The following is an 11490-nucleotide window of genomic DNA, read 5'->3' as shown; positions in this document are numbered from 1 at the left end:
ACCTCATCCGGTAACGCAGCTTACACCCACTTATAACTGATATGACGTAAATGTATGAAACTGTCGATAAACACTGTAGGGCTCTATTAATTGGTGTCCTCTATGCTACGTTTCCATGGCCACTTACGCACATAGCCCGAAAACATGGCCCGATCGCATACTCGGCCCGAACGAACAGGTGCATAACCGCTCGCGTTTCCATGGCCGTTTTGTGACCGGTCAGGCGTATATATTTTTGGGATTTCCCTTGCGCGGCAGCTGGCAGATGCTGTCTTGCAGAGTATCGGACAAAGTGGTTTTGAACAAAACGTGCCATGGAACCTCAAACATCACAAGATTTAGTTCTGTTAACTGTTTTTGCATTACAATTAGCTGTTTTGATTGTTATGGTGCAAAACCAAACTACATGCCTTCAGGCAACAAGTATGCTCATTGCACATGACCTCAGTGGCCAGGCTACAGTTAAAAAAAGAAGGTTTTGGATGCTTCAAAGGTTTGAAGGAATATTTCTTCCTTTCTATGAGTACAGTTTATGTTATCTTAATAATAATACAGATCTACTGATTGGTGGGACACTGTTGGAAAAAACTTCGATGACTCCGATTGGCTAAAACATTTCCGGATTAGAAAGTCTACTTTTCAACAGTTTATTTTGCTGCTTGGTGAAGATTTGAAACCAGGTTATACATTTTGAACTAGATTTTTTGTGAACTTTCTATAAACTTAAAAACATTGTCATTTGTAGATGATAGATCAGTTAGGGCACCAATACCCCTTGAAAAAAGGATTGTAGTTGCTTTGTATAAATTAGCTTAAGCAGCTGAATTTAGAGTTGTTGGAGTTGCCTTCGGAATACACAAGACATCCGTTCACCGGTGTTTGCACAGGTACTGAGCAAATGCAGGAAAATATATTGCAGCTAAAATTTTTTTCTTGTAGGTTTTGTAAGGCTCTTTGCAAGAAACACAAACAGTTCATTTATCTTCCTAAATCCACTGAAGCCCAAATAATAGCAAATCAGAATCATCAAAAGTCTGGATTTCCACAAGTATTTGGGGCAATTGATGGATGCCATATACATGTAAAACCACCAAAACATGGAATGAGAGATTTTATAAACAGAAAAAGGTTCCCATCTCTTGTGCTTCAAGCAGTGGTTGATAATCAGTATAGGTGAAGATTGTATGATTCTGTTTATATTTCATTACATTTAATATATGTTTTGTGCGTATTCGCTGACGTTTGCGAGAAATAAAATGAATTGAATTGAATTGTACAAAAATGCATCCAACCTACCAAAAGTACAAAGTTTTTAATATCACCATGCTTCAACCAATTTAAGTTGTTATGTTTGTGTTTAATAGGGCACCATTACCATCAACAATGTACAGATTCCTTTGATGATTGTTGGAGATTCTGCATGTCCCTTGCTGCCATGGTGTTGCGCCTCCGTTATGTCAAATATGAGTCTCGAATCGGCTCTTAACAATATTATTTATGATTGATGGAAATCCTATTTGATTAGCGCATTTGACATTAGATCGCACGTGAGTTCTAATTGTTGTGTTTTCCTAACCTGACTTAATTAACTCTCGATGCAAACACTACACCAATATTTATTTACCACGAACAATTTTGGATACGAAATTAACATGCGCAATTATACCAACGCCAAACTAAGTGAATTTACGAACTGAGGAGAGCACAGTACCACTGAACTGCCCCGCTCCACCTCAGCTAAAGGCACACGGAAAGTTTCATTATTTAAAACCGGAGAGAAACAAAGCGAACGAAGGATTTTGAAAAGAAGGGCGATCCAAGGACTAACGGTCAGCGAACAGTTAACAAAAGACGCACTCTCACACAAAACAATGAAGGACTTCTCTAAGGCGACACATTTAAGCTGGCCAATCAAATCACATAAAAACACAGCTGTTGCGTGGAAACTAGTAACGAGATCAAATCACGTGAGAAAGCAACCGTTGCTATACATTTTGAAATGAGATGCTGGACAAGACGCTACCTAAAATGCCTTAAGACAAAAACCCATGAAGAGATTCCGGACGTTGTTGACGAAACTGGCTGTTATGTGACCATATAGTTCATATTTCCATGAATGCAATCGTTGCTATGTAACGTAAAATTACGTTACAATGGCTCATGAGGCCGTACACTGGGTCTAGCTTAACTGACAAACAGGAGACATTTAATATCACCATAGCAGTGTTCGTATTGTGGTTGAGAATGCTTTTGGGAGGCTTAAGGCGCGTTGGCGAATATTCAAGCGACAACTAGATGTTGACATTAAAGAAGCTCCTTTCATTATTGCAGCATGTTGCATAATGCATAACATGTGCGAAGAGGCCCAAACACCTGTCCCAAGGGATACTGAAATTACTCTGACCCATGGGTCCACTTCACAACCAGATGCTGCAGTGGACAGTCAAGTTCGCACCACCATTGCAGATTATTTATGTAATTTGTAATAAAGTAGCACCAAATTTCATTTCATCAGTTCTTTTAATAAAATGGATATACGAATTGAATGTTTGCATTGTTGCAACAGTACAAGAAGAAAAGAAAGAAAACATGGCACTTGAAATTCGCAATAATTTGCCTTATTTTGAAGTATTTTGTGAATCAATAGACGAGGTGAGCACATCAGCTAGACGTGTCAGGACATTAACCATGCTTTCTATATTTTTTTGGTTAGTTTCTTGGCTGTCTTTTAAAAAAATTAGTATATTTTCAGTGCTGGCACTCTCCTTTTTTTCATCACTGCACTCTGCCGTTTTCTTCTTCTTGTTCTACTTGAAGAACCTGATAAAAGACCATATAATATTTACTAAAGCAAAATGGTTTCATGGAACATTACCTGTAATAGTTCGGGAACTACATGGCTCCTCGCAGCTATGTGACTCTTCTGTTGGTGCTTGGGGATATTCTTCGGATTGTGGAAATGTTTCAGACTCTTCTTCTGGATGCACGGGTGGTGTGACAAATTGGGGTTGTGAGTCTATTAGGTGTTCAGTTAAATCCAATGGAATTTCATCAAGTATGTACACTGCACAATAAACATTGCAATTCAGTTTTGTGACAATTAAGTGCACACACTTATTGACAAACCATCCTCAGAGTCTTCATGCTCTTCAAGACTCTGTGGCAGAGGTTCTTTACCAGACTCAAACCCGGAGGCATGATGCATTGCCTGGTAGAAGAATTTTTTTATGTTATATGTAAATGCAAGTAATAGCAAACATATACACATACCAGTGATCGAGGTCTTGTTCCGAGGATTTCATCCATTTTTTCAAAATGATTCCAGTATGTCGGTTTACCAGTTGTCGGGGTATGTCCCCGCTGGGTGACCGTGGGGTACGACTGCGTCTCGGCCTCGCACCCCCAGGGATCCGACTGAGTCTCGTTGGCAACTCGGCCTCGTAGGCAACTTGCCTTCTCTATCTCAAGGTTTACTGTTGGAGTTAAAGAACTCCTTTACACAAGTCTGTGCGTCTTCTAAACAGTCTAACTCCCGACTAAACACATACATCCACCAAGCTTCAAGCCAGTCCACAGTTGTTCATAAATCCATTTATTGATATAATCCAACGAATAAATCCAAGTACAGTACAGTACAATTGGGGCTCCTATACAGTGTACTAAAGCAGAACCAACAGCCTAGACCCTTACACAGCAACAGTTAAAACACACTGATTTGGCAGACACTAGTTGCTCTGCTTATATAGTCTGCGGTTGTTGCGCAACTTGAATGCAACTTGAAGTTGACCGATTTGGTCGATTACGTCAGTTATTTATATAGCTTAATTAACTAAGTGCCCTAATAGGTTATTTATGTATAGGTAGACTTTGTTTTCAGAATAACTAAAAGTAAATGTGTTTATTTTAGCTTTATTTATCATTTGCGAAAGAAGTACTTGAGTTTAAATTAACCTTATTTATTATTTGCCAAAGAAATGCCTGTAATTATTTTAACTTGATTTACATAGTTAGTTTGGTTGCCTAAGTTACCTATATGACTTTATTGCCCAAATTACATGGTTTATAACACATCTATAATGTGGCTGCTTCTACCGGCTACAATTTTTTCACCTGCCACCAGCTCGGCAGGTTTTTCCCATTAAATTGTCCGGTCAGGAATTGACCTAAACCGGAAATGAGTTCTTCTTTTTTCCCATGTCGTTTTATTGGATATCACAACTTGGACATGCGTTGAACGCGTGATTACAATGACTTTGGTTTTAACTCTCGGTCATAATATAGTTATACGCTTTGGGCCTTTTTTAGTATATACATGTGTTGTGCGGCGACAAGTATAAACCTTTGGATGAAGCACCTGATCTGTTTAAATCCCCTTTTATTTTGTTATACTTTGATTTAAGTAGCCGCCACTTCCGTCGAACTTGATGTCTGAAAATGTTAACCTGCAGTTGTGCAAGTGAGCCTATTGTGGGAAACAATTTCGATTTAAATAAAAATACTTCACACATGTCAAAATTGTGTCCCTTTTTTCTCATTTCTTCAGCTGCCTGCTGCATAACATCTTTATTTCTTCTGGATTTGCTATCCGTTTGCGCTACCAAATTTAGTTGCTTTGCAATAACAATTAAATCGTTGGTTTGCGCGTCAGTCCACTTTTTTACAACACCTTCTACTTTCGCCATCTTTCTGAACTATTTCTGGATAAATAATATATCCTATATATACCCTTTTGCAAAGAAATATTAGCGAACATCTGCCTTTATGCTGCGTTGACTTATCTGCCTTTATGCTGCGTTGACTTTTACGACTACTTTAACATTTGCAGACTTGCAACGTCAACAAAACCAACATCTGCACTTAACGCTGCGTTGACATAATTTTTACGACCAGTTTAACACCTGCAGACTTGCATCATCAACAAAACTAAAATCCGTCGGGCCGAGTATACTCCGCCTCAACTCCGTCAGGCAACCCCTTCTAGACCGCCCGACCGATCGCCAGTTCAGGCGCAGTAAAGCGCCTCGTTTTACTACGTCACTTCCGTTTTTCTGGCTTCGGGCCGAGTACTACGCCTGAAAAGTGGCCATGGAAACGTAGTACTAGACTCCACACGACACCGAAAAAGGGGATTATACAGCAAAACACTATATTGGTTATGTCAGTGAAGCAACGTAGGCCTACACCCACTCAACAATGCAATTATTGCGTAATATAAAAAAAACTATAAGTCAGCATTTATCCAGACTACATAAAGGAACGAAAACTTTCTCCCATGTTGCTTGGTTTACCGTTTGAGGTTACGCTTGCACCATCTGTAAATTAAAGCTGTTTCTCGTTCTTGTTCACATCACCTATCTTGGCAACGTTATGGAAAGAATGCGAATGTCGTTTGCAATGCAAATAAAATCGTTGTTTTGAGCACATTTACCTTGATTTGCAATCTTGCCAAAAATGTCGTTGAAGATATTAGTTGTCTTGAGATTTGCCACCAAAAGTGTTCCATGCTGAACAACCAGATACTGCTTCAGCATAAGAGTCGCCACTGGTTCGTAAACAATAAAGGATTGGTAATTATCCAAATGATGTCAAGTTTGCCCTTCTATCTATAATTTTCTGAAAGAAAACAAAAAAATAATACAGTACACAGGAATCAAAAACTTTTTAAGTAAATCAAAAACTACTTTGTAAGTAAACGAATAAAACAAGTTCCTTTATTTGTAAATCGCGTGCGGTAAATCACCAAACGCAACCTCCGGTTCGACGATTGGTTGTGCGTCGCGACGCCCTCCAAAGGCATTTAATCCGAAAAAAAGTTGAAGAATGCAGGAAAATATCTTCTGCGACTGAATATTGTAAACATAGGAACAATTGGTGCTGATAGATTTATATTTGGTGCATTGAAAGTACCGTGAATCTTTCCATGTGCGTCATACGCGAAAAGATTTCTCATAAAATGAATGCGTATATTGACACCACTTATTTTAATCATCGGTGTGAGTTTATGTAGTCGGCGTGTTTGCATATCCATTGTTATATGTTAAATTAACAAACATGTCATTCAAAACTTCAGTGAAGCATTTCATATTGAACCTATACGTTTTTACTGGGTGATAACAGGAATTATAACGCAAACAACTTAGTTTGTTAAGCGTGTTTACTGGTTTAGGAAATTTATATTCAATGAAAAGGCCACAGAGTTCAGGTGGGCGTTTATTATGTCACAAGACGTCGCACGAACATTTGCACATGTTTCCGCATACCTTAATAGGAGAGGTGCTGTGTTTTGATTTGATTGTCCGACGTATGTAATATTTGCGTTCCTACAGGCGCGGCAACATAATTGTACTTTACCTGCGGGCACCTATATGCCAATCACCATGCTGTTTCCTTGCTTTTATGCCTTGTATTCCTATATTTATTACATGCATGATCCTCACAAATGTATCATAAACTTTACCCGTCTTACTTTTGCAGCTGAACTGACTTCATCGTATGACGTAATACACCCACACGGGACTAAGTTCGGATTGCAATGACGTAAACAACTAAACCAACACTGCAATATTTATTTTTCTTCACACTTTGATACAAATACTTATAATTATACGTTAAATGTAAATGAAATACAAAAGCAGGAACAAGTTTTACTTGCATTCTCACTCGTGTAACTTGTTTGTGACAGTGTATTCTAGTGCACAACCAACACAAATCTTGTCAAACACCACCAAAAATATGATAAGGAATGTGGAGCGAATAATATGAATTGTGTATAAGCTGCAGAGAAATGGCTACTGTTTCGACCTAAAAGGTCTCATCAGTGCACAACCAAAAATGTTTTAGCATTTACGATAAAGCGACGTAGGCAGGTTCCAATTTCCCTGCTGCATCCATGTTGCTGTACGTAGCTGCTTTCACTGCATCGGCACCTTTTTTAAACATTAAGAGGTAACAAAACAAAAATTTAAGTAAGCACATATTTATGTCCTTTACGATACCTGCTTGTGCGTTTTCGTATCTCGGTTGAGTTCGAGCGTTGATTGGAATTTCGTAGTTGGTTTCATTTTTCTCTTGAGCAACTTGTGTATGTGTCAGGAATTCTGCATTACTTCAAAAGAAAGTTTGTGTTACTTGTAAATTTCCCACATCAAGTATAACCGTAGCTTACCCGACTGGAAGAAACATTTTTGTCTTTTTGTGCTGTTTCCAAAACTAACTTTGAAAGTATAAACATGTCAAAGAGGGTACTATCCCTATGTAAGCGTGGGTTTTATCGGATCATCACACAAGCAAAAGCGAACAGCGAGCATTTAATTACAAGTTAAACCATTGTATTTCTCTAGATCTAGATTTCGAGTGGCGGTATTATACGCCTTGATTCCCACTTACCCTTTTCGGACACCACCACGCTGTTTTCTTCAGTTGTTACTGATTTGCCTGAGTTGTTCAATGTCAAATGCATGTTTGCCTCGGCTGCAAAAAATGGCATTGTAATTATTGTTATTCATAGAAAAATGCTTTTTATGCGCAGGTATAATGTTTGCAGGCATCTATTGTGTTCGTGTCCTAAATAAAACCTACGACTTTTAGGAATCTATTCATATATTTAACAAAGTAATGCCTGTGTGCCTGTAATTGCTCCAAAAGACATGCACTAGATGTTAAATTCCTTTAGTCAGTAAACTAATCCACAAAAATGTGAATGAAAAAATGTTTTTTTCGTTTATTCACAACTTTAATTATGTTCTTGCCCAAAAAAACGTTTTCAAATTTTCCGCCACGTAATTTTTTATGGAAACACTGACGTAAGTGTCTATGATATTCTTATAACTACTTGCCTCTTCGCGGTATCTTGCTTGCTTCTGCAGTTGTTGAAGTCATTAATTTGTTTCCGGAGCTCAATTTGAAATGCTTGTTTGTCGTGGCTAAAAATAACTAAAAACCTTAGTGAACATAGTGTAACGAATTTTATTTACTCCACGTCACCGTACACTTTTGTTAGTTATTGTTATTGTTTGTATTTCATTGTTTTCACCTTTCTTCCTGGCACCTTGTAATTTCACTGTTTTCTTTCGTTGGTACCACTTCATTTAACATATTGTTTTACCCACGTACATTGCCTCGCACTTCACTTACTTTCACCACACTAATTTATAACCTTCGACTCCCCTCTTTTTCCTATTATTTAACGCTCCACTTATTTTTGTATGCCCCGGATGTGCCGCGTGTCGGGAAGGCGCATCCTGATTGGTTGGTGCTTTTTGAGTACGAAACGATTTTCTCTAAAACCGGGAGTCTTCTTCTGGGCGTCGCGTTGGTAACACCTCTGCTACAGTGTTGTGTGTGAGTGATCGAGACCTTGGCCAGTAACGTTTCGTATTGTTTTTGATCGTCTTAATTTAACACGACGTCCAATAAGTTAAATCAGCCTGGGTTACTTTGGCTTTGTGGTGAGCCGTTATTGCAGGGTTCTGAGCAGTATCAGAATTAGGGAGGCAGTTTTGTGCAAAGTACCGAATTATGCAGAAGGGTTAATTGGGGGATAACATCGCCACCCAAAAACATCTAACCGCTTAATTGCAAAGCTGCCGAAAGAAGAGCAAAAGTAAATAAACACATATCATACTGATGTATTGTTGTACTTACCAACAACAGTTTGGGCGGTTTTTTGATATGTTGTGGTTATAAGGTTCTTCGTTTCAAAAGCTGGAACACAATAATCGTGTAAGGAATAGCCTGTTTAAATATATAGTGGAACACCATGTGCACCATTCCAAAAGTATCCGTTTTTAATAAGTTTAAAGCAACAAAACATTTTCAACCTGCAATGTTTCTTTGACAAACATATCTTGATGAATATGAACAGGGAACATCTCTCCATGCATATGTTGAATCAAGTTCATAAATTCAACCCATTATCACACAATCCTCATTTCCTCCAGAGTTGTTTGGTTCGTTATGACCATACCACTCATTACTTTCAACATTAACACTTGTTCCATCTGTCCACTGAAACACGTGATCGGGCGGGGGTGGTATTCTCGTAGCACCGACGTAAAATGAATATGGTGTTCCTGAAAGCATTAACAGAACTTGTTTTTTTCCAGCAAAATTTACCGATGTTCAACGAATATGGTACTTCTAAATGCATTGCAAGAACTTGTTTCTTTTTCAAGCAAAATTTAAACCAATTGAAAAGTTTTTTACAGCAACAAACATGTTGGATTCGAAATTTTTCCAACAAGGAAATCAAATATTGCAAAGCTGCAGACAGGGTGTGTACACGCACTGTTTCGACCTGTAAGGTCTCATCAGTGCAGCTGTTGTGTGGCACTGTGCTAGCTTTCACACTAGCAGGCACACTAGTCTCCACTTTGTGGTACCTTTCGGTCAACGTCGATCTGCAGGGTACCCTATACTAGGTACCGAACAACAGAAATCAAATATGTTGTTTGTCTTCACATTTGCCAAAAGAGCATTTTGCGCAGCGCAACCAGTCACGGCTCCAGCATGATTACTTGCAACATCGTAGACTATTATATATTCGTATTCACCAGATTTGTACCAGGTTTGTCCGGAGACGTAGGAACAATTCAACATTATTGATTATTGAATTAAGCCTCTTAACCACAAATAAAATTAGGTTACCAATAGTTTTAAACATTTCCTTTGAAGGGTAAACATGACAAACATCGAAACGCTGTTACAAGAGGGCGCAAGTAGTGACTAGCATAACATTGAAATAAAGCTGTTTGCATTCGTAGGCCCTAGAAATTTGACTCATTTCTTGAAGCTGCAGTTTAATGTTGTGTAAAGTGTAACTACGGTAGGATAATTCCTAACAATACTTTACGCCAAAGTCTATGGTTTTTTAAATCCTGACATAATTAAAACAGAAATAAACAAACTTTTATCGACTGCTAAGAAAATCCTTTTCTCTCAACATTAATGTATATTACGGTACTATTACTGTTGGTAAACAACACGCTGAGACCGACTTCATCCGGTAACGTTTCTTACACCCACTTATTAATGTTATGACGTAAATATTTGTTGTCATAACAGGGTTTGAAATAGCTGCACTTAGCTGAGAGAACTTTATTGCTTATTGTTGTGTGTTGTCAAGCCCATCGTTAAACATTGAACTTGTGCCAAGTGTTTGGGCAATTGGTCATCACAAACATAACACTCTAGCAGATGGGTACAAAAAATTCGACAATGGCACGTATATGACACTTACACTTTATGATTACTAGCTATTCAATATTTTCAGTACTCCGTGTTAATATTTGTTTGACCTTTCCTAAATTTTGCAGTGTCTTAATTTGTAATATCTCATAACAAGTTAATCCTAGGAACACAACTCACGGGTTTTCTCATAATGCTGAGTATAAAAAGACTGGCCCATATTGTTATTAACACTGTTAATCCTGTCCTACGTACTTTGACACATGCTCAGTGGTTATGTGAGTCAAATCACGATGATTTTGACTGCTTGTTTATTGAGAATAAAATGCAAACCATACGAAAACAGTAATGGAAAAATATATATTTGAATATTAATTTATCCTCTTCGTTGGATATCGAGTAAAACCTCTACATTCGTAGGTGTCAAAAAGTACTTGTTTTTCTGCATTTACGATAAAACAACGCAGGAAGATTCCAACTTCTCATTTGTTGGGTTCACATTGCTGTACGAAGCTGCATTTACTGCTTCACCGCTTTCTTTAAACAAAAGAACAATCTGTTACATGTAGTTAATAAAACATTTTATTACGGATGAATAAATTTATAAGCAATGTGGTGCCAATAATATGTATTGTGTATAAGCTGAAGACAGATGGCCACTGTTTCGACCTAAAAGGTCTGATCAGTGCAGCTGGTGTGACTATAAGACGATTCTGCTGACCAAACGACCAAGCAAAGACTTCCACTTTGTGGTGACTATACAATCACCGTCATCCGTTGGGCACCAAACTACGTGCAACCTTACAAAGAAAACAAGGTGGAAACACTATGGCCAAGCAAACCTCAACCAATAATGCCGTCAGGCCCGTGCCACAATAATCATATGATAAGCAATGTGGAGCCAATAATATGAATTGTGTATAAGCTGCAGACAGATGGCCACTGTTTCGACCTAAAAGGTCTCATCAGTGCAGCTGCTGTTTGTCCAAAAATCATGTCCAAAAATTTATGTTCGCGCGTTTTCGTATCTCGGTTGAGTTCTAGGTTTGATGGGAGTCTCGTTTCATTCGGCTCTTGAGCAACATTTGCTCCTGTCACAAATTCTGCATTGCTTTAAATGAAAGTTTGTGTTACTCTATTATTATATTTATCCAACTGGAGGCAACATTTTTGTCTTTTTGTGCAGTTTCCAAATAACAACGAAACACACAACGTTGCAAACCAAAGATAAGACGAGCACAATGATCACACCAACCACAATGCCAACGAATAACGTGTCTAATTTTTATAGGTCTTTTTCACCTA

At 38.2% G+C, this 11490-nt stretch overlaps 1 protein-coding gene across 1 annotated transcript; it reads right to left on the bottom strand.

Annotated features, from left to right (window-relative positions):
- Nucleotides 1-2618: 2618 nt before the first annotated feature.
- Nucleotides 2619-4682, bottom strand: LOC145889840 (uncharacterized). Its single transcript, XM_082980882.1, has 6 exons — nucleotides 4507-4682; nucleotides 4336-4428; nucleotides 3271-3328; nucleotides 3127-3208; nucleotides 2871-3064; nucleotides 2619-2801 (listed from the first exon to the last, which is right to left on the bottom strand). The coding sequence occupies exons 1-6, from the start codon at nucleotides 4680-4682 to the stop codon at nucleotides 2619-2621; spliced, it is 786 nt and encodes a 261-aa protein (XP_082837008.1).
- Between the last annotated feature and the right edge of the window lie 6808 nt (nucleotides 4683-11490).

This window comes from Ascidia mentula, chromosome 1 (genome assembly GCF_947561715.1).
Source record: "Ascidia mentula chromosome 1, kaAscMent1.1, whole genome shotgun sequence".
In the NCBI taxonomy this organism is placed as follows: Eukaryota; Metazoa; Chordata; class Ascidiacea; order Phlebobranchia; family Ascidiidae; genus Ascidia; species Ascidia mentula.
Note: the sequence above shows the minus strand (reverse complement) of the source record. Positions and strands in the feature narration are given on the sequence as shown.

Excerpts from the sequence above, each read along its gene's own strand:
- LOC145889840 (XM_082980882.1), bottom strand. The coding sequence starts at position 4,682 with ATGGCGAAAGTAGAAGGTGTTGTAAAAAAGTGGACTGACGCGCAAACC. Across the intron at positions 4,429-4,506 it reads AAGGGACACAATTTTGACAT|ACATCAAGTTCGACGGAAGT; the intron begins GTGTGAAGTATT and ends TAACATTTTCAG. Across the intron at positions 3,329-4,335 it reads GGTGCTTCATCCAAAGGTTT|ATACTGGAATCATTTTGAAA; the intron begins ATACTTGTCGCC and ends TGGTAAACCGAC.